This window comes from Equus caballus, chromosome 27, assembly GCF_041296265.1.
Source record: "Equus caballus isolate H_3958 breed thoroughbred chromosome 27, TB-T2T, whole genome shotgun sequence".
Classification (NCBI taxonomy): Eukaryota; Metazoa; Chordata; class Mammalia; order Perissodactyla; family Equidae; genus Equus; species Equus caballus.
In genome coordinates this window covers 23,233,056-23,257,909 of record NC_091710.1, presented here as the reverse complement: position 1 = coordinate 23,257,909, position 24,854 = coordinate 23,233,056, and the positions used below count along the sequence as shown (strand labels likewise).

At 36.0% G+C, this 24,854-nt stretch overlaps 1 protein-coding gene across 42 annotated transcripts in view; it reads right to left on the bottom strand.

Annotated features, from left to right (window-relative positions):
- The window catches only part of LOC100057011 (disintegrin and metalloproteinase domain-containing protein 5), a 161,490-nt gene that overhangs the window by 95,881 nt on the left and 40,755 nt on the right, over positions 1-24,854 (bottom strand). For all 42 annotated transcript variants that reach the window (XR_011433215.1, XR_011433214.1, XR_002804402.2 and 39 more), the window contains 2 exons: positions 13,198-13,334; positions 9,019-9,202 (listed from right to left, as the gene is read on the bottom strand). Coding sequence is in view for 21 of the 42 variants with exons in the window: in XM_070252946.1 (XP_070109047.1) it covers positions 9,019-9,202; positions 13,198-13,334 (321 nt within the window). In the remaining 21 variants the exon portion in view is untranslated. The remainder of the gene's footprint in view (positions 1-9,018; positions 9,203-13,197; positions 13,335-24,854) is intronic.

Sequence of the window (24,854 nt, the reverse complement as noted above, 5' to 3'; positions counted from 1 at the left end):
TCAACCTTCCTAAATGTATTGAGACTTGTTTAATGCTCTCATGTGTGAGCCATCCTGGAGAATGTCCCATGGGCATTTGAAAAGAATGTGCATTCTGGAGTTTTTGGATGGAATGTTCTGTATATATCTACTAAGTCCATCTGGTCCAATGTGTCATTTAAGGTCAATGTTTCCTTATTGACCTCCTGTTTGGATAATCTAACCATTGACATATGTGAAGTGGTAAAGTCCCCTACTATTATTGTGTTACAGTCCATTTTTCCTTTTATGTTTGTTAATGATTGCTTAATATATTTAGATGTTCCTACATTGGGGTGCTTATATATTTACTGGTGTTATATCTTCTTGTTGGATTGTTCCCTTTATCATTATGTACTGCCCTTCTTTGTCTCTTGCTACATATTTTATTTGAGGAATATTAGCCCTGAGCTAACACCTGCTACCAAGCTCTCTCTCTTTTTTTTTTTTTTTTTTTTGCTGAGGAAGACTAGCCCTGAGCTAATTTATACTCTACTTTATATGTGGGATGTCTGCCACAGCATGGCTTGACAAGCAGTGTGTATGTCAACACCTGGGACCCAAACAGGCCAACCCTGGGCTGCCAAAGCCAGATGTGCAAACTGAACTGCTGTGCCACTAGGCTAGCCCCTACAGTTTTTATTTTAAAGTCTATTTTGTCTGATATAAGTATTGCTACCCCAGCTTTCTTTTTGTTTCCATTTGCATGGAATATCTTTTTCCATCCATTCACTTACAGTTTGTGAGTGTCTTTAGGTCTGAAGCGTGTCTCTTGTCTGCAGCATATATATGGGTTTTGTTTTTTTATCCAACTTGTCACACTATGCATTTTTATTTGAACTTTTAGTCCATTGATATTTAAATTAACTATTGATAAGTATGGACTTATTGCCATTTTGTTACTTTTTTCTGGGTGTTTTAGTAGTTCTTCTCCACTCCTTTCTTCATTGTTTGCTCTATTCCTTTGTGACTTGATGCCTTTATTTAGTGTTATATGGGTCGCTTTCTCTTTATTTTTTGCATATTTATTATAGTTTTTTGGTTTATGATTATCATGAGGCTCATATATAATAACCTACATAAACAGCAATCCATATTAAATCAGTTGTCTCTTAAGTTGGCCTTATACTTTTACTCCCCTTCCCCTACATTTTGTTTTTGATACCATACTCAAACTCCTTTGTGTATGTGTATCCCTTGATGTTATAATGGAGATATATATTTTTAGTCCTTTTGTATTTTTACCATAACACTAGCTTTATACATGGTTGATCCACTACCTTTACTGTATATTTGCATTTATTGGTGATATTTCTTCTTTGATAATTTTCTTATTCCTATTTGTGGTCTTTTCTTTCCCACTTACATAAGTCCTTTTAATATTTCTTTTTTCTATCCAGCTAGGGTGATTTCCTCTGCTCATCCATCCAGATCACTGATCCATTCTTCTGTATTATCTACTCTGTTGTTGATTCCCTCTAGTGAATTTTTCATTTCCATTACTGCATTCTTCAGTTCTGATTGGTTCTCTTTTATATTTTCCTTGTTGAAGTTCTTACTGTGTTCATCTATTCTTCTCCCAAGATCACTGAGCATCCTTATGACAGTTTGTACTCTTTATCAGGTAGATGGTTTATCTCTTTTGTTTAGTACTTTTTCTAAGGATTTATCCTGTTCCCTTATTTGGAGTATATGCCTTTGTCTCCACATTTTCCCTGCTTTTCTGTGCTTATATCTATGTATTAGGTAGATCAGCTACATATCTCAATCTTGGAAATGTGTCCTTCGGTAAGAGATGCCTTATGAGGCCCAGCAACATGCTTCCCTCTTATCTCCCTTCCAAATGTTCCAGGAGTGTCCTGTGTGTGGGCTACATGTGTCCTTCTTTTGTGATGGGGTTGCTCTTGTTACGGGTACATGGGTAGGCTAGGCTAGCCCCTCAGCTGCTGGTTGTGAGGCTCAGCCACGTGTGGCTGCTACAGTCACCTCAGTCACTTTATTGGGTGGAGCAAACTCTTGCACTGTTGCTTGCAAGGCCCCCAGTGTGACTGGTTGCTAGGCTCATGGGCTCACAATTGCTGCAGGCCTCTGGTGAGGCTCCTTGTGGTACATGGCTATTGTCAGCTCTCTCAGCAGCACAGATGGTTGGGGCTGGCCCTAGGCATGGCAGCACACAATCATTTCAGGGGTTAAAAGGCAGGGCTTATCCCTTTTGCAGCTGTTAGAGATGGCCAGCAGCACAAGTCTGCTGCAGCTGACATGCCCCACTGCCTACAGGCCCACACATCCTTCCAACACTGGCCTGACTCACACACATGCTCCACCAAGGCAGGCCCACTCACCTCACAGCTGAGACCCCACAAACTCCACCCATATGGGCCCACAAGTTCCCCAAGGGCTTGTTGGTGTGTGGGACCAGTCCTGGGGTGGTTGTCTGCCTGGCTGAGCTGGATTAAATTGGTGAGCTAGTGGGCACGGCAAACTCCTGCATTAACAAGTCAGAAGAAGAAATCCAATGGTATCTGCCAGTGTTCGTGTGAGCATGACTGAAGTAGGTCACAATAATGGCCACCGCCAGTGTCTCAGTCCCTGGGGAGGTGGGACCAGCTGCCTCCTGCGTCTCTGAGGTGTTCTCAGAGCTTAGCAAGTGAGTCTCTTTTACCAAAGAACTTTGAAGCTTTCTTTTTGGTGTCTTTGTGTTGGTTTCCGGAACAGGTGAATCTGTGCATGGGCCCTTTAAGAGCTTTTCTTTCTCTGAAGTTCAATAGTTTTTCTGGGTGTATTCTCTCATTGGTTTTCAAAGCTAGTAAAGCCAAGTGTCATGGGAACTCATCTCAGTTATGCTGAATTCAAAAGCTGGGATGCCTACTGTGGCACAGCTCTCCTGCTCAGATATCTCCACTCCTCTGGGAAAAGCTTCTTACCTTTACAATTGCTCCCAGTCATGAAGAACCGTGGCTAGGATGTGCTTCTTTTCCTTACCCGGGTGTATTTCTGCCTCTTCCCCCTCTGTCAGTGTTGTCCCTTGTTGTGGGGGTTCTTTCCATCTAGTTTTCACACCTCTCTCATATGTAATCATTCCACAGTTGGTTGTAGATTTGTTACATCCACGAGAGGAGGTGAGTTCAGAGTCCTCCTACGCCACCATCTTCTCAAAATTCTCAAGTTAATTGTGTGGTGAGAAGTCAAGGTTTATTTTAATTACATGGATATCCAATTCACACAAAACTTTTGTTGAAAAGATTTTCTTCACCCATTGACTTGCCTTATTATATTGGCAGAAAATCAATTGACCACATAAATATCATTTTATTTCTGGATTCTCTATACTGTTCCATTAAGCTATGTATTTATGCTTTGGTCAATATCACATTGTCTTTATCATATCCTTATAGAAAATTTTGAAATTTATAGAAAATCAGTGTATGTGCTCCACCTTTCTTCTTTTTCTTTTAATTGCTTTGTCTATTCCGGGTCCTTTGCATTTCCATATAAATTGCAGAATCAGTTTGTCAACTTGTACAAAACATCAGTGTGTTTAGACTGGGATTGTGTTGAATGTATAGACCAACGTATGTAGAGTTAAAATCTTAATAATATTGTGTCTTCCAATCCATGAAACTGGGATATGTCTCCGTTCTTCCAATCTTCTTTCATTTCTCTGAGCAATTTAAGATTTTATTTTACAGATCTTGCACATATTCTGTTAAAATTTCTGTATATATGTTTCATGTTTTCTGAAACAATGTATATGGAAGTGTACTTTTTGTTTCATGTTCTGTTTGTTTATTGCTTATACATAGAAATACGTTTGAATTGTTTTAGATTTACCTTGTATCCAGTGACTTGCATTCAACTAATTAGTTTTGGTAGCTTTTGGGGGGAGACTGCTTAGGATTCTCTAGTCACGTGGCCAAATTGAGTTTGATTAAAAACAATTTTACTTCTTCCTTTCAAAGCATATGTCTTTCTTTATCTTGTCCTACTGCAATGGCTGTAGCATCCACTACAATGTTGAAGGAAGTGGTGAGAATGAACATCTTTGCCTTGCTCCAGATATTAAGGGAAAACATTGAGTCTTTCACTAGTGAGTATGACGATAGTTGTAGTTTTTTCAGAGATGTACTTTATTAGAGTGAGGAGGTTCTCTTCTACTCCTCCAGTTCTGGGAGAGGTTATAATGAATTGGTGCTAAATTTTCTCAAATGCTTTTTTTTCTCCACTATTCTGTTATTATGGTGAGTTACACTAAATGACTTGCATATGTTAAAACAACCTTGTATTCCTGGGATAAACCCTATTTGATCAAGACTTGTTAAACTATTTATATTTTGTTTATGAGGAATATTGGTGTGATTTTCTTTTCTTTTAATTTTCCTGTCTAGTTTTGACTTCAGACCAATACTCACTTTATGAAATGAGTTGCAAAATGCCTCTTTCATCTATTATCAGAAGATTCATGTATAATGGCATTATTTCTTCCATATATGTTTGATAACATTCACTAGTGAAGTAATATGAGTTTGGTGTTTCTATGTGAAAATATGTTAATTACAAATTTAATTTCTTCACTAAATATAGAGCTGTTCAAATTTTCTCCTTATATCATTTGTGATAATTTGAGTCCTTTAAGAAACTTGCCAATTTTACCTAAATTGCAAAATTTATTTATGTATTTTTTAATATTTATTTTTAATATACGTAGAATATGTAGTAATGTGCCCTCTTTCTTTCCTGATATTATTAGTTTTTGTCTCATTTTCCTTTCATCAGCACAGCGAACGGTCTATTAAGTAGATTAATTTTTTCCAAAGCACCAGTTTTATTTTCATTGATTTTCATTCTTTGGTTTCTACCTCACAGATTTTTGCTTTTATTTTATGACTACTTCCTTCTATTTATTTTGCATTTAATTTAGACTAATATTCTAGTTCCCTAAAGTAGCATCCTAAATAATTTACTTCAGACATTTTTTATTCTCTATTATAAGCATTTAAAGCTTTACAGTTTACTCAAAACACTGTGTTAGCTGAAGCTCATAAGTTTTGATATGTTTTCATTTGCATACTGTTAAAAATATATTCTAATTGCCTTTGTGATTTCTTCTTTGAGTCATGGGCCATTAAGAAGTGATAGCTTATTTTCCAAATATTTGGGGGCTTTTCAAGATATCTTATTATTCTTGATTTCTAATGTAATTCTCAATGCAAAATAAATATGTTGAGACTGACTTCATGGCTCAGAATACACTCTATCATGATGAATATTCCAAGTTCACTTGAAAAGAATGTTTTTATTTAGCTATTAAATATAGTAGCCAGTAAATATCAATTATATTGAGGTGGTTGATAGCATTCTTCAGGTCTTCTACATCCTTACTCACTTTTTGTCTAGTTGTTCTATCAATTGCTGAGAGATCCGAAGTAAACCTCCAAATACAATAGTGGATTTGCCTCTTTCTCCCTTTAGTTTTATCAGTGATTGCTTCATGAAATTTGAAGATCTAACATGTGTATGTGTTTGTGTGTAAATATGATATATTTTTATAAATTTAAATGTATATTTATTGTTGTTATATCTTCTTTATATATTTACCTTTTTATCATTTTAAAAGATTACTATATCTCTTTGTTTACTCTTTATACTAATATAGTCACTACAGTTCTCTTATATTTACTGTTTGCTTGTTATACCCTTTTCCACTCTTTTCTTTTCCTACGTTACAGGGCATTTGGGCTTAAAATGTATCTTTTACAGATAGCATGTAATTGATTCTTGATTTTTATCTAGTCTGACAATGTGTGCCTTTTGATCAGTGTTTTACCTGTTTACATTTAATATAATTATTAATATGTGTATTTCAATTTGTCATTTTGCTGTTTGTTTCCTATTTTCCTTGTCTTATTTTTGTTCCAAGATTCTTCCTTTCTTGCCTTATTTTGTGTATGAAGTATGTCCAGCATTTCATTTTGACTTCTCTATTGATTTTTTAGCTATATCTCTTTGCATAATTTTTCAATATTTGCTCTAATATTTACGGTAGGTATTTTTAAAGTACATAATGCACTTAGAGTTAATACTGATTTTTTTTCAGGTAAATTATAGAAACTCTGCAATATTTATCTCAATTTACACTTCCATCTTTAGTGCTATCATTGTTATTGCATAACGTAGCTATACAGATACAGATAAGTATATATACATGTATATGTGTATGTATATATGTATCTGTGTCTAAATGTATATACACATTTGTACATATATATACACATGTTTTTATATGTACATAAATATACACATATCTATGTACATGTGTATGCATATTTATATATGCATGTGTATTTATATATGAATGCATAGTATATAAGTGTGTATATATATTTACATATGTGTACATGTATATAGCACAGTCAAATAAAGAGCAGAAAAGAGAAAACATAAACATAATTATTGATATTTACCCACATATTTACCATTTTTTGTGCTCATCTTTCTTTCTGTAGATCAAACAATCATCTACTGCCTTGGCCTTTCAGCCTGAAAAATTTCAAATTCTTAGAATTTTTTTGTAGGGCAAGTTACTGGTGACATATTCTCTCATTAACTTTATTTGCTTCCATTTTAAAGGATAATTTCTTTGGGTATAGAATTTTTTTCATTGACTTTTTTTTCTTTCAGCACGTGTGTCATTCTAAAGTCTACTGACCTCCATTATTTGTGATAAGAAGTCAGCTACATTTTGTATCATTGCACCGCATATCTAATGTGTCTACTTTTAGGCTGCAATGAAGGTTTTCCTTTATATTGGGGCTTTGGGAGGTTTTACTTTGCTGTGTATAGAATTGGTTTTCTTTGCCTCTATCTACTTGTAGTTATCTGAGCATCTTAGATATGTAAGTAAATGTTTTTCTTCAAATACGGAAAATAATAAGCATTGTTCCTAAAAAATATTTTGTTTCTGCCACACTTCTCTTTTCTTTATCTTGAAATCCAATTACAGGTATATTGGGCTACTTACATTTCCTGTCAAGTCCCTGAGGTTTTGATCATTTTTCTTCAACATTTTTTCTCTCTGCTCTATAGATTATATAATTCTTATTGTTCTACTGTTAGGTTCGTTAATTCTTTCTTCTGACATCTCTCATCTGCTTTTGGGCACATCCAATGAATTTTTCATTTCAGTTATTGTACTTCTCAGTTCTAGACTTTAAGTTTATATGTTTTTATATGTTTTAATAGAATCATTTATCTGTTGAGATCCCAAACTATTCACTCATTATATTAATTTTTCCTTAAATTATTTGAGCATAATTTCCTTTCATTCTCTTAAAACATTCAAAATAACTACTGTGAAGTCTTTATCTGCTAAATACAATATCTTGGACTTCTCAGAGTCAGTTTTCCTTAACTGCCTATTTTCCTGAATGTTGTTCACACTTTTCTGTTTCTCTGAATGTCTAGTAATTTTTGGTTAATAAGTTGGACATTATAGATAACATGATACAATGACTGTCTCCAGCTGTGTCATTCTGGAGACTTGCTTTCCTTGCAGGGAACTAAGTTGCCTGGGAATAAACTGTAAACTTTGTCTCCTCCACAGTGTGCAGCAGCTACCTCTGCTCAACTCATACGGCTGCCAGCTGCTGAACTTTTAGCTTGATTCCCTGATATAATGTAGCATTCAGCTAAGGATTTAGGCAGAGATAGCACTTAGATTTCAGAATACAATCTTCTGCAGTTTCCTTGTTTCTGAAGATTCCTCTTTAATTTCCAATTGCAGTTCCAGTCTCAGGCTCTATATTCCGATATCTGAAACTAATAAGTCATCAGATTTCTGCTGCCTGAGTTGCATGTAGTTGAGAAATATTCTCTTAAAAATACCCATCAAACTCACAGAGCTCACCTGGTACACATGTGTCTTTCAAGGGCCTCACCATTCTTTTCTGCCCCATGGAGTATTTCTGGTCCATGCATATTTATACAGTTAATAATCAGATTTTAGGACTTAAACTTTCACAATTCTCTCACTTTCAGGATTTTATCCTTAAGTTTCTAGTGGCTCTCATCTCTGAACTCTGTTCTCTGCCACATTGAGTCAGGAGGGCTGCAGTTTTCCACAGCCATTTAATTCGGCCACAGCTGTGGAGGTGGAGGAGCACCCTTAGGCTAGAAAGACATAATTTCACAATTCTTACCTATTCCGGCTGCAGTTTTTCAAGAGTAAACTCTGCTCTGGCTTCTTTCTTCTATTAGATGTGTTCCAGTGCCACTTAATATTATATATGTAGCATATATAAATATATATATTTGTATATAATATATATTTTTTAAATTTTAATATATATTTACATGTGTAGTATATTCCATATTTTACAAGTACCGTCTCTGACAGTTTTCATATGACTACTTCACTTTGTTGTCAACACCTTCTCTATCATCTCTCATCTTTGTTTTGATTTGATCTTAGTTCTATATTTTTTCAAGTACTTTGTTAGAAGTGTCTTTATTAAATATGTTCTTAAGGTCGTCTATATTTTTATATTTTATACAAGTGACAGAATTAATTTTCAAATATTTTAAATTGGCACCACCTGTCAATACAAAACTTTTTCTCCCTATTTTAGAAAACTATGCATTTTTCTATCACATTGGTAATAGTCTATAGTCTTTATATGTTCTTGTTTGTTTTTGTTACTGCTTATTATTAAAGGCATACTTCTTCAACTCCTTAGACACTATTTGTGATAACTAATTATAAATTTGGAGCTGAAGCATACACTAAAGAAAGTAAGAAGGTAATATTTGAGGAAATCAAAACATTATTTAAAGAACCTTTGCTCTGCACTTCAGAAAATAGCAAACAGGAGACCTAAAGGCTTCCGTATTCCCCAAAGATCTTTTAAAAGTTCATTTTCCTAAAAGACAAGGTCTATATCATCTTTTCCAACTACTATACACATATATAGGCAATGGAAAATCTTTGAAAAACTTTCTACTAACCTCAAGAGTGCCACAGTCACATTGTTCATCTGCTTCCAAGATTCCATTGCCACATACCTTCCTCTGTTTGTAAACTGGTGTATCAGGAAGGATATTATGAAGACACTTAAGGCCAGAATGTGAAGCAAAATGTTTAAAGTCATCCAAGCTACAGGTGCTAAAATCCTTTGCACCCCCAGAGTACCTAAAATATAAAAAAAACATCAGTATGACAAACATTACTGCTGTAGATCTTTGCATTTCACCAAATGTATGCTATTTTGAAGAGAGATTTGAAGAGCATTATTATCCATGGGAACAATAAGCACGCTTATAAAATTACTGATTGCATTGCTAACATGTTTTAAGACATTTTTTTACATTTCATCAAGAAAATTCCTGTAATGAAAATTAAAAATTCCAAAATCTTTTTATTGCTATCCATCTTGTTTAAACAAGACCTATTATTTATCTATCTTATGACCTTTATTAAGTCTTTAAACATAGGAACTGTGTTATTCTTATTTACCTTCCCAGTGCCAAACAACAGAATCTTACATTTTTGGCCTCAGTGTTTAATATACTTTTTATCCACTTATATCCTTTTTGTAGTTTTTCTGTAAATACTGACATGAATACGTCTGTATCAACTTTAGTAGCATATTTTAGAGCTTTTGCTCTCCAGAATTAAACATTTTTCAAATTAAAGTCTGTTGTTTGAAGCACACTATGGGAGAAGCCACAGGAGTGCCTGCTCTGATGGAGTGAGAGCTGTCTGCACTTTGGTAGCACCTCAGCATCCAACTGAAACACTAGAAAGAATATGATTTAAGAGTAAAGACTATGCCCTAGACCAGGAGGTGACAAACTTTTTCTATAAAGGGACAGATAATAAATATTCTAAGCTTATATGTAATATACCTCATTGCAACTACTCAGCTCTGCCATTGTAGTGCAAAAGCAGCCATAAATAATATTCAAACCAATAAACCTGGCCATATTTCAATAAAATTTTACTTACAAAACAAGCAGCCAGCCAAATTTGGTCTATGAATTGTTATTGGCTGACCTCTGCCTTATACTAAAATCTACTCTATATCAATTTTAACAGAGCCTAAATTCAAGTTCTGACAAGATACCCAGAGGAGAATGAGTTTGAAAGTTCAGTCTCAACAATTTAGAGGGATTCTGAAATATCTTGAGTTTTCCATAGAGTCACACTAAGAAAGTATAAAACCAAGCATATAAATTTCAACATGATTAGCCAATAAATGAATTACCTGGTAGAAAAAGAATCAATGATTTTCAGAGGAAGGTAGGGGAATCCACACTTTCTATTCTGTTATCAACAATATCCAATATGCTAATAATAATAATAATGGACATATAAAGAAGTAAGAAAATGTGATCTATAGTCAATAAGAAAAACAGCTAATAGAAATCAACACTGAGATGGCCTGGGTATTAGGTTTGGCATACTGATAGTTAAAAGGAGTCACTACAAATATACTTAAAGAATTAAAGAATAATGTTTAAGTAAGTCAGAGAAATTACTGTCTTACAATTCTAGAGCAAAGAAAACTAACTGTAAATAGAAATCAGATCAGTGGTTGTCTGTGGCAAGAGAGGAAAGTAGAAGGAGAGCCAAGGGTCACAAAGAAACTTTCTGTGGAGATGGAAATGTTGCATAGCCTGACTGACACTGTGGTTCAGAGATTTATATATGTTTGTCAAAAGTCATAAACTCATACACTTAAAGTGTATGAATTTCATTGTGGACAAATCATACCTCAATAAAGTTGATTTTTTATAAAGCATGTAAATAAAACACTCAAAAAGATGGTGAAATAATATTCTCTGAGAAATTATTTATCAAGGGGAGAAGAAATAAATTTAATTATCTACTTTGTGCCTTTACAAAAATTGAGGATATCATGGATTCTATAATCAAAGGATAAAGTGAAATAATGACAAAATATACTGAGCTGATTAAGTCATTATTGGCAACATATTTACTGAGCAATTTTCTAGGTAACTGGTATGTAGTAAAAAGTAGACCAAGTACCTGTTGAGGGCAAAAAGTATGAACATCAGAAAATAAATATGTGAAATAAGTCAGATAGTTATTGGAATGATGAAGAAAAATAAAACAACATAACATACAAGGGAATAAAAGATACTATTTTAGAAGAGAAGGCATTTATTTTTTAAAAAATACTGTAGCTAACATCATACTTATCATGAAAAACTGAACGCTTTTCCCATAAGATTGGTAACAAGGCAAGAATATCCACTTTCACCACATCAATTCACATTGGACTGAAGTTATTTCAAGTGCAATTAAGCAAGAAAAAGGAATTACATGCAAATAGATAAAAAGGAAAAAATAAAACTGTTCTTATTCATGCATGACAAAATCTTGTTTGTAGAAGATCTTAAGGAATAAACAAACGAAATCTGGAACTTCTAATGAGTTTAGCAAGTTTGCAGCACAGAAAGTTAACATACAAAAATCAATTATATTTCTATGTACTAGCAATGAAGAATCTTAAAATGAAATTAAGAAAACAATTCTATCCATAAGAGCAAAAGAAAATAATAAAATGCTTCAGGATAAATTTAACAAAACAAGTACAAATCCTGTAAACTGTAAAATAATGTACATTGCTCAGAAAAATTTTAAAATACCTAAGTAATTAAGACATATGCCATATTCAAGTATCAAAAGACCCAATATTGTTAAGATGCTGATTCTCCCAAAATTTAATTATACAATTGTTTGATAATGCAATATTTATCAAAATCACAGGAGTTTTCATAAAAATTGGAAAGCTGATAATAAAATGTATATGAAAATGCAAAGGACCTAGAACAGCCAAAACTATTTTGGAAAAGATGAAAAAACTTGAGGATTTGCACTATCTGATTTCAAAATTCAATATAAAGCTACAGTAATAAAGACAGTACGCTTTTCCATAAGGGTTGGCATACAGGTTAATGACACAAAATAGAGATTCCAATAAAAATCCACGCATTTATGTTCCTTCTATTTTTTGACAAAGTTGCCTAAGGCAATTAAGCGGGGGAAAGGATGAGTCTTTTCAACAAGAGGTATTGGAATACTTGGAAATCCGCATAGCCAAAATAAAAATAAACTTAAGTATACACAATAAACTAAAAATGGATCATAAAACTGCATATAACAGCTATAAAACCATGATGCATAAAAGAAAACAACTGATAAACTGTACGTCATCAAAAGTAAAAACATTTTCTAAAAAAGGCACTATATGGAGGAAATATTTGGAAGTCGTGTACCTGATAAAGGACTCACAGCAAGAATATATAAATAATTCTTACAACTCAAGAAGAGCATGAAAATCTCAATCTTTCTTTACAAAAACGAACAAGAGTTTTGAATAGGTTCTTCACCAAAGAAGATATACAAAACTATTAAGCTTGAAAATATGTTCAATATCATTAGCCTCTAGGGAAATGTAGATTAATACCAACATGAGAAAAAACTACATATCCACTAAAATGATTCAGATTAAACATACTGAGCATACAAAGTCTTGGTGCTAATGTGAAACCACCAGGACTGACTATATAATTTGTGGGAAACAATGAAAAATAGAAATCCAGGGCCCCTTGCTTACAAAGTAGGGGGAAAGTATTATTTATGATTCTAAAATAAGTTTTTTCCTTTCTTCAGCAATCTCTCTCTCTCTCAATGGGTCATAGTGTCATTTATTTGCAATTTAATGTATTTCAAGATAAAATATTTTTAATTTAAATTATTAACATGAATTGTACTATTCATCCTTATATTGCACAATGCCAGTTTTAAATACAAATACCAAAGCATTTAACTTACCAGAATCACTAAAACTATATAACTCACATCATCTGTCCCTAGAGGGTACCTTCAATCCAGCCAGAAGAGAAATACAAGCTAGACTCTGGAAGGTTAGGAAGGAAGAAGAACGTTTGCCCAGGGGTGAAGGGGCCTGGGGGAGTGTTGGGCCTATTTTGGTGTGTGTTCCGTCTGCACTTGAAAAGAATGTGTATTCTGAAGTAGTTGGGCACAGTGTTCTATAACTGTCATTTACTTCAGTTTGGTTAACAGAAGTGTAAAAGTTCCTGATGAAAATATTTTTAAAAAGGAATGTATACACATAACAAAGAACATTGTCTTACACTGCATCTGGTGACATTGTGCAAATATCTCCTGAACAATAGCAGCCGTCAGCATCGTCATAACTCAACCCCAGATTAAAGCCGAGCAGCTGCACAACACTGACAGTGTACGACTCCAAGGACAAGCCCTCAGGATACTAAATATAAGGAAAATTTAAAAAAAGAGTTAGCTAAGAATGCTATTCAGTTATAAAGAAGACAATATTTACTATAATCAAACATTAGTACATAAAAATCATGTTTAACTTATGAAGGCATCTAAGACACCTTGTAGATACAACTGGAGTAGAGTTATATAGGCATTTGGATGTTAGACATTAAACACAGATGAGTAAACACACACTTTAATTTTGAAATACTTAATGACAATACCAGCTATCTTAGCAAATCTAATAGAGTCTTAAATCTCACATTATATTGCTTCTTTGCATTATTTTAAACAAAATACTTTTAATCTTTTATTTTAATAATCAATTCTACATTCTCTTAATAGTAGGCAGCCTCTAAAATGGATGCCAATGACCCCTGCCTTCTCATATGTAGGTCTTCACATAGTCCCACTACATTGAGTGTAGGCTGGACTTGCTTCTCATCAACTGAATATAGAAGAAGTGATGGGTCATCATTTCCAAGATAGGTTATAAAACTGACTTCTTGGATTCTGTGTCTCACTCTCTGTTGCTCTTTCTGGGGGAAGCCAGTTACTACGTCATGAAGTAGGCCTACGGAGAGGTCCACATGGGTGAACTTGGACAGATTTTCTAAAGTCAGCCAACAGCCACAAGACTGAGCTTGGAAGCAAATCCTCACATGCTAACCCTTGAGGTAAATAAAGACTCATTATATATGAGGCCCTTTTGTTATGTCTCCCATATCTTTATAATTTTTTTTATCTTGCCCTATCTCATAAGGGCTGGAGGCCAGATCCAATTTGCATACTCTCCTGAGATCTGCTAACCATAGATTTTCCCATGGCCTAGGCAGCAGCTAATCTGATATGAGACCAATTTGAGCCTAAATTCCCACCATCACAGACATAAAACCATCAAGTGCAGCTGCTTGAAAGTGGCCCAGCAGCATGGGTTACACACAGTAAGCTCAGGAAATACAACAGAATCTCTAATGTCAAAGTAAGAAAACCAATAAATTTCCTCTATGCAATTTGTGCCATAGGAAAGGCAGTCCTTGAGCAGGGCTAGGGTGGAGGTTTTAGAGTCTGAGGTGAAGACATCTTAATGACTGTTGGTCTCATTGTAATTGGTCTAGGTGCTTTCATTTGTTTGCAGTCTGAAGGTCCAATCCTCCAAGTAAGTCATTGTTTCAACCAGACAATGGCAAATGCTGAGGCCCATGTGCCACTGAGTTTGGCTTACACAAATCTTACAACCCAAAGACCTCACCAGCTTGCCTGTCACCAAGCAAACTAACAATTTTGACAAAGGGCCCATAGTAACTGGCCAAATTAAAGGGTCTGTATACAGCTTATTCTGTACCCCCAACCTCAGACATAGACACTTTAAATGACAAACAATCTGACACCCTGATTAACAATGTACACCCAAATCAAGTCATATAATTTAAAATGCATTTATAGCAGAACCCTTCTCATCATCTAACGGGGCAAAATCTGAAACTGTTGGGTGCTTTTAGATCCAATCATGCCTCATTTGGGCTTTAACTGTGCCAGTCACCCTTGGGCACAGATGCCAACATCACTTTTGCTAGCTATGCACTCACAAGCCCTTTGAGTTAAAAGCTATTTATAAGTCCCATGTCCAACATTGCCTTCAAATTACACAAGTGCCTCAGCATTATTATAAAACCTCAGTCACACAAACAAGACCTACATTAACTTAAGTGGGTATCAAGTTGAAAAGGATACGCCAGAGGTGGGACCAAGATGGCGGAATGAGTAGTCTTCTTTGTCTCTCCCCCTTCTAATCTACAACTAATTGGACATTCATCAATTAACAAAGGATATCTATATAGCATCTCAAGACACCTGAGAGACCCATGCTGCTATACATTGGAAGGTGGATGGACTTCCCCCCGGGGAGGATGTGGAGATAGGTGAAAACTCTCCAACTCCCGACCCCCACACAGCCTAGTACCTGCAAGAGTCTCTCTTCCAGCGGACTGTGCCATAGCATCGTCACGCACCAAGGGCAGGAGTGTGCACTCACCAGTGTAGTGACGGTGGAAACAGGTGACTACAGGCCTACCTAAGCCCCCCACGATTACACCTAAGGCCAGGGGGAAACCCCAGGGTCCCACACCGCTGGCAGAGAAAGCTTCTGCTCGCCATTAGCAGAGAGGCCCTGCCCAGCATTCGAAATGCCAGGAAGCTCCAAAAGAGCATAATTCCCGGCAGGGCAGGAGCCCGCCAACCGCTGCCAGGCCCACAGACTCCAGCTGTGCCCCAGACGGAGCAAGAGGTGCCCAGAGATCCCATGGGTGAGCTTGGGGGCCAGGTGGAGCTCCAGCACCCAGCTCCATGGCCCAGGGGAAAACTCCAGGGTCCTGCACTGCTAGCAGGGAAAGCCTCTGCTCACCATTAGCAGAGAGGCCCTGCCCAGCCCTCAGAAGCTCCCAAAGAGGAGAATTCCCTGCAAGGCAGCAGCCTGCCAGCCACTGCCGGGCCCATGGACTCTGGCTGTGTCCCAGACGGGGCAAGGGGCTCCTAGAGATTCTGTGGGAGTGGTCTGGGGCTGGGTGGAGCTCCAGAAGACCGGCTCCATGGCCCAGGGGGTAACTCCAGGTTCCCACAGCAGCCTCAGCGAAAGCCTCTGCACAGCACTAGTGGAGAGGCCCTGACCAGCAATCACAAGGATGGAAGGCCCTGTGGCAAAAGTAGCACAGCTAGGTGAGCTAACCACAGACTTCAGAAGATACCCATAGCTCTGCTGGGACCTACAGTGGACAAGTGAGATCTTGTGGGCTCTGACAGTGACAAATTGCAATTGCAATTATAGGTGATTCTGCTCCCAGCTGCTGGGAAAGCCCATAACACCACTGCAGACCATAAGGAGGGAGCGTGTCTAGGTGGTCTGCAACAGTATGCACCAGCAGCCTGGGGCCCCCTTGCGATTGCCCCCACAACTGATGAGGGACCCCAAAGGACCACTGTGACTATGAAGAGGGGCCCAGGTCCAGTCAGTAACAGCTGACAAGGTTCCTGGTCAGCGCAGTCTAAACAGCTGCTCCCCCCCACACCAGTTGAAACAAGTGGAAGCAGTAACTAAACTCTATCTCTATGTGGAGGCACAAATCCACACCATCAAGCAGTATGAAAAAATATATTAAATCTCTAGAACAGAAGGAAAATGACAAGTACCCAGAAAACAATCCAAAAGACAATGAAATCTACAACCTAAATGATGATATATTCAAAATAGCCATTATTAAAAAACTCAACAAGTTAAAAGAGAATTCAGATAGACAACTCAACGAATTCAGGAGCTATGTCACAAAAGAGCTTGATATTATAAAGAAGAACCAATTAGAAATACTGGAGGTGAAGAACACAATGGAGGAGATTAACAAAAATCTGGACTCTCTGAACAGTAGGGTCGATAATATGGAGGACAGAATTAGCAATTTGGAGGACAGGAATATAGAAATGCTGCAGACAGAGGAGAGAGAACTAAGACTAAAAAGAAACGAAGAAACTCTCCAAGAATTACCTGACTCAATTAGGAGATGCAACATAAGGATTATAGGTATATCAGAGGGAGAAGAGAAGTAGAAGGGGCAGAAGGCTTGTTCAAAGAAATAATGGCTGAGAACTTTCCACTTGGGGAGAGAGATGGAACTTCATGTGACAGAAGCCAATAGATCTCCAAACTTCATCAATGTAAGAAGACCAACCCCAAGGCATATAGTAGTGAAGCTAGCAAAAGTCAACAACAAAGAGAAAATACTAAGGGCAGACAGACAGAGGAAAATAACGCACAAAGGAACCCCCATAAGGCTATCAGCAGATTTCTCAGGAGAGACCTTACAGGCTAGAAGAGAATGCAATGATATATTCAAAACTCTGAAGGACAAAAACCTGCAGCCAAGAATACTCTGCCCAGCAAAAATATCCTTCAAATACGATGGAGAAATAAAAACTTTCCCAGATAAACAAAAGTTAAGGGAGTTCATTGCCACAAGACCTCCTCTTCAAGAAATGCTCAGGAAGAACCTCATACCTGAAAAATCAAAAAAAGGAAAGGGGTTCCAAAACCCAGATCAAAGGAGATAAGCATAAGGACAATAACAGAAAGTAGCAGCTCTCCATCAGAACACGTTAGTAAAAGTTAAATAAAATATTAAAGATAAACAGAACGGAAACACCAAGAATAAATATAACCTTGTCATTTTAACCACAACCTCACAACACAAGAAGGAAGAGGGAAAAAAATCTGACAATAACAACCTAGAAGGGGAAGAGACAAGGGATGGAACATTTTAATTTAAGGAAATAAGAGGCTATCAGAAAAAGGACTATCTCATCTATGAGATGTGTTATACAAACCACCTGGTAACCATTAATCAAATAACAAGAATAAAGACACAAATTACAAATAAGAAGAAAACCAATACAGAAATTTACCTACCTGAATTAGGAATCCAAAAGTCATGGGACGAAAACAAAGGAAATGCAAAAGAACCAGAAAACTAGTGATAAAACGGCAGCAATAGGCACCCACGTTTCAATAATCACTCTAAATGTAAATGGATTGAACTCTCCAATCAAAAGACACAGAGTGGCAGGATGGATCAAAGAAAAAGATCCAACAATATGCTGCCTCCAAGAAACACACCTCAGCCCCAAAGACAAACACAGACTCAGAGTGAAGGGATGGAAGACAATACTCCAAGCTAATAATGAACAAAATAAAGCAGGTGTTGCCATACTTATATTAGACAAAGTAGACTTCAAAGCAAAACATATAAAGAAACACAAAGAGGGGCAGTATATAATGCTAAAAGGGACACTCTACCAAGATGACATAACACGTATAAATATATACACACCCAACACAGGAGCACCAAAATTTGTAAAGCAACTATTAACAAAACTAAAAGGAGACATCAACAACAATACAATAATAGTAGGGGACATCAACACCCCATTAACACCAATGGATAGATCATCCAGACAGAAAACCAACAAGGAAATTATGGAATTAAATGAAAAATTAGACCAGATGGATTTAATAGATATGTATAGCACACTTCATGCAAAAACGGCAGGTTACACATTCTTCTCAAATGCGCATGGAACATTCTCAAGGATAGACCTTAACTTGGGAAACAAAGCAAGCATCAATAAATTCAAGAGGTTGAAATAGTATCAAGCATCTTTTCTGATCATAATGCTGTGAAACTAGAAGTCAACTACAAGAATAGGGCTGGGAAAGGGGCAAAAATGTGGAGACTAAACAACATGCTACTAAACAAACAATGGATTACTGAATAAATTAAAGAAGAAATCAAATATTATCTGGAGACAAATGAAAATGAAAACACGCAATACCAACTTATTTGGGACACAGCAAAAGCAGTCCTAAGAGGGAAATTCATTGCAATACAGGCTCACCTCAATAAGCAAGAAAAATCTTACATAAACAACCTCAAATGACACCAAACAGAATTAGCAAAAGAAGAACAAACAAAGCCCAAAGTCAGTAGAAAGAGGGAAATAATAAAAATTAGAGCAGAAATAAACGATATTGAAGCAAAAAAGACAGTAGAAAGGATCAAAGAAACAAAGAGTTAATTCTTTGAAAGAATTAACAAAATTGATAAACACTTAGCTAGACTCACTAAGAAAAAAGAGAGCAGTCTCAAACAAATAAAATTAGAAATGAGAGAGGAGAAATCACAGCAGATACCGAAGAAATACAAAGGATCATAAGAGAATACTATGAAAAACTATATGCCAACAAATTGAACAACCTAGAAGACATGGGTAAATTCCTAGACTCTTACAACCTCCCCACACTGAATCAGGAAGAAATAGAGAATCTGAATAGACCAATCACAAGTAAAGAAATAGAAACAGTAATCAAAAACCTCCCCAAAAATAAGAGTCCAGGACCAGACGGCTTCTCTAGAGAATTCTACCAAACATTCAAAGAAAATTTAATACCTATCCTTCTCAAACTATTCCAGAAAATTGAGGAAGATGGAGCACTCTGTAACACATTCTTTGAAGCCAACATCACCTGGATCCCCAAACCTGAAAAGCACAACACAAAGAAGGAAAACTACAGGCCAATATCACTGATGAACACAGATGCAAAATTCCTCAACAAAATTTTGGCAAACTGAATACAGCAATACATCAAAAAGATTATACACCATGACCAAGTGGGATTTATACCAGGGACACAGGGATGGGTCAACATCCACAAGTGAATCAACGTGATTCACTACATTAACAAAATGAGAAACAAAAACCACATGATCATCTCAATTGATGCAGAGAAAGCATTCAACAAGATCCAACATCCATTTATGATAAAAACCCTCAATAAAATAGGTATAGAAGGAAAGTACCTCAACATAATAAAGGCCATATATGACAAACCCACAGCTAACATCATACTCAATGGACAAAGACTGAAACCCATCCCTCTGAGAACAGAAACAAGACAAGGGTGCCCACTTTCACCCCTCTTATTCAACATAGTACTGGAGGTGCTGGCCAGAGCAATTTGGCAGGAAAAAGAAATAAAAGGAATCAAAATAGGCAACAAAGAAGTAAAACTCTTGCTGTTTGCAAATGACATGATCTTATATATAGAAAACCCCAAAGAATCCATAGGAAAACTATTAGAAACAATCAACAGCTACAGCAAAGTTGTAGGGTATAAAATCAACATATATAAATCAGTAGCATTTCTAAATGCTAACAATGAGCTAACAGAAAAAGAACTCAAAAACTCAATCCCATTCACAATCGCAACAAAAAGAATAAAATACCTTGGGATAAATTTAACCAAGGAAGTGAAAGATCTATACAACGAAAACTACAAGACTTTCTTGAAAGAAATCAATGACAACATAAAGAGATGGAAAGACATTCCATGCACATGGATTGGAAGAATAAACATAGTTAAAATGTCCATACTACCTAAAGCAATCTACAGATTCAATGCAATCCCAATAAGAATCCCAATGACATTCTTTACAGAAATTGAACAAAGAATATTAAAATTCATATGGGGCAACAAAAGACCCCGAATTGCTAAAGCAATCCTGAGAAAGAAGAACAAAGCCGGAGGCATCACAATCCCTGACTTCATAGCATACTACAAAGCTACAGTAATCAAAACAGCATGGAACCGGTACCAAAACAGGTGCACAGATCAATGGAACAGAATTGAAAGCCCAGAAATAAAACCACACATCTATGGACAGCTAATCTTTGACAAAGGAGCTGAGGGCCTACAATGGAGGAAAGAAAATCTCTTCAACAAATGGTGCTGGGAAAACTGGACAGCCACATGTAGAAGAATTAAAATTGAGCATTCCTTTTCACCATTCACAAAAATCAACTCAAAATGGATCAAAGACCTAAAGATTAGGCCTGAAACAATAAGTCTTCTAGAAGAGAATATAGGCAGTACGCTCTTTGACATCAGTTTCAAAAGAATCTTTTCGGACACCATAACCCCTCAGGTGAGGGAAACAATAGAAAAAATAAACAAATGGGACTTCATCAGACTAAAGAGCTTCTTCAAGGCAAGGGAAAACAGGATTGAAATAAAAAAACAGCTCCCTAATTGGGAAAAAATATTTACAAGTTATCTATCTGAGAAAGGTTAATCTACATAATATATAAAGAACTCACACAGCTCAACAAAAAAAATCAAACAACCCGATCAAAACATGGGCAGGGGAGATGAACAGACATTTCTCCAAAGAAGATATACGGATGGCCAACAGACATATGAAAATATGCTCATTATCACTAATCATCAGGGAAATGCAAATCAAAACTACACTAAGATATCACCTTACACCTGTTAGAATGGCAAAAATATCCAAAACCAAGAGTGACAAATGTTGGAGAGGCTGTGGAGAAAAAGGAACCCTCATACACTGTGGGTGAGAATGCAAACTGGTGCTGCCACTATGGAAAACAGTATGGAGATTTCTCACAAAGTTAAAAACAGAAATACCTTATGACCCAGCCATCCCACTACTGGGTATCTATCCTAAGAACCTGAAATCAGCAATTCCAAAAGTCCCAGGCACCCCTATGTTCATAGCAGCATTATTCACAATAGCCAAGACATGGAACCAACATAAGTGCCTAGCAACTGATGATTGGATAAAGAAGATATGGTATATATACACAATGGAATACTACTCAGCCATAAAAAAGGACAAAGTCATCCCATTCACAACAACATGGATGGACCTTGAGGGTATTATGTTGAGTGAAATAAGCCAGACAAAGAAAGATGAACTCTGTACGACTCCACTCATAGGTGGTATTTAACATATAGACAAAGAGAACTGATCGGTGGTTAACAGGCGAAAGGGGGGGTGGGGTAAGGGCACAAGGGATGACGTGGTGTACCTACAACATGACTAACAATAATGTAAACTGTAATTTCATAAGGTTGTTAACTATCATAATCTTAATAAAAAAATAAAAAAGGATACCCCAGTTCCACATCCCAAACGACATTGTCCTGGCCCAGGAAGTCACTGCTAGAGATGACATCACCTCAGATGATGTCACACCAGCCCAAGACCTCCATGTTAGAGATGACTCAGCATCCCACACTGGACACAACTTCACCTCAGACACTAAAACCTCCACCCCAGGCCTGCTCATGGACTACATCTCCTATGGCACAAATTGGATAGAGGAAATTTATTGGTTTTCTTTCTTTGATATTAGAGAATCTATTGCATTTCCAGAGCTTGCTGTCTGTGTAGCACATGATGCTAGCATACTTTTGCTCTCTATCAAAACATATATCTCTACACTCCATGTCTAAAGAGAAATCTGGTCAAGGTTACTACTACCTGTGCCATTCTAAAAACTAATGCAGATTATTGCTTTCCCTCAAAGTCATCTGCCTCATGGCAGTGAGCCTCTGTGTCCCTGGGGAGAGGACCACTCACTCCTCAGTGCCTTCTCTTCCACCTCCCCCTCCAGTTTTCTACCACAACCTCCCAGCTGTGTCTCTGACTGTGACTATCACATCCACCTATTCCCTTTGCTTACACACAAAAATACCACTAATCTTTACATATACCCTACCAAACTATCAATTGATACAGAACAAAAGTTGGTTCTTTGAAAAAACTAATAAAGTTGAAAACACATAATGAGACTGATTAAGAAAAACCAAAGAGCAAACTCAAAAAGTCAACGTCGAGATTTAAAAATATGAAATCAGCAAAGATCATGCAGACATTTAAAATATCATTATATTGTGAAGAACTTTATGAATTTTATGTTATACTTAAGATAGATATAACAACCTCTCAGAAAATAAAGTGGGATCACTTCCCTACTGCTTTATGCAACTTGGTAAGGAAAACTCAAAAAAGACATTACATCACAAGAAAGGAAAATGGTACATCAATCTCATTCCTGAACATATATAATAAACACTAACGGGGCCAGCCTGGTGTTACAGTGGTTAAGTTTGTGAGCTCCACTTTGGCTGCCTGGGGTTCACAGGTTCGGATCCCAGGCACAGACCTAGACACTGCTCATCAAACCATGCTGTGGCAGTATCCCACATACAAAATAGAGAAAGACTGTCACAGATGTTAGGTCAGCAACAATCTTCCTCAAGCAAAAGGAGGAAGATTTGCAACAGATGTTAGCTCAGGGCCAATCTTCCTCATCAAAAAAGAAAACAACCACTAAATAAAGGCAGCAAAACAAATCCAGGAAATATAACAATTATGGTAAAACATGACCATATCAATTTTACCCCAGAATTTAACGATCATAAGTTTATTGATGTAATAATCCATATCAATGATTAGAGATGTAAAATCATATGGTCATCTCATTATTATTGATAAAATGAAACAAACAGCAGAAAACAACTGTTAAAATATTTAGCAGAAGAGTATATGCCAAAAAACAAACCTGTGAAGAAAAATTAAAATCTAATACAATACTCCAATCTTAATTATATGAGTTAAACAAGTATTTACAGTATGAAAGAACAGCATGAATCAAAACCTCAACAACTCAACATTGAAATAATTGAACAATAGGAACAATTGAAACAGGAAGTGACAGAATTCAGGAAATTATTGAAGAAAAAGAAAAGTGTTTCAGAAATGAAGACTAAAATACAACATATCCAAGGTGAAGACATATAAACAAAAGTATAGTAAGCAAGAGAAAACAGAAAATAAAAGAGACAAGAATATGAATCATAAATCATGATCAAGGAAAAACAGTGAAGAAAATAAGAAATATAGAGACATAGAAGGAATATGCATAATCATGTTATATAGGAAAATATGAAATAATTTTAAAACTATAAGTTATACAGAGAAATTATGACATGTTAAAACTATAATTTATACAGAGAAATTCTGACATAAAAGAATCCTCATATTGAAACGACACACTGCATACCTGTGAAAATAAGCTCATGCAGAGTACTGCTGCTTTATATCCTAGTAAAACAGCTAAATTTTAAAGATAAAAAGAAAATAATCTGAGTATCTAGGAAAAAGGGCCCAATCAGTTAAAAAATAAAATCATCTGGCACTGGGTTTTTCAACAGCAAGATATAAATCACGGCAAGATTAGAGAAAAATTTCTAAGACACTCCAGGACATAAAGTCAACAAATGTTTATTCAGCAATCAGTCCTGTAAGTAACAACACTAGGGAAAAATAATTTTAAACAAGTAAGAATTAGGGTATCATTACACCCACAAACCTTTCCTGAGTTATCTATATAATAATGATGAACATCATCCAACCAGAACATGACTAAGAAAAGATAAAAAAAAATGACTGGTGCATAAATTTAACTTTAAGAATATATAAACACGGACTAATAGTATGTAAATGTTACATACTCCAGTAAAGTAGAAATAACAAAACTAAAATTGAAGAGAGAGAAAGAGAAAAGGGGACACAGAATGTAGAGAAAGAATATAACATAAAGTCACCAAATAAAATGGTATAAGCCTACATAAAAAAGAAGACCAACACTTTATAGGGAGGTGTTGATATAAAGGAATTCACTAGAACTACAATCTTGCCTGAAACCCAGAAAATTATTTTAAAATTATAAATGAAAAAACAAAGAAAACAGACATGAAGCAATTATACTACACAAAGTAAACACAAAACACATAACAGAAATAAAACCAAACATGACTCATAAATAACTAATTTTTAAAAATAAGATTCCTTAGATGTACTCACAAAATTCACCTCTATGGTTTATACAAGAGACATACCTTACATAACAAATCGTGCCAAAAGGTTAAAAACAAAAGGATGGGCAAAGATAAACAAGGAAACTGCAAACAAGAAAGAACATATACTCACAATCTTGGTATCTGTCCAGAATAGAATAAAATAAAATAAGGACACTTTATAATAAGAAAGTCTCCACCTCAGAAATTAAGTATAAAGTTCAGTCACAATGTAATTTT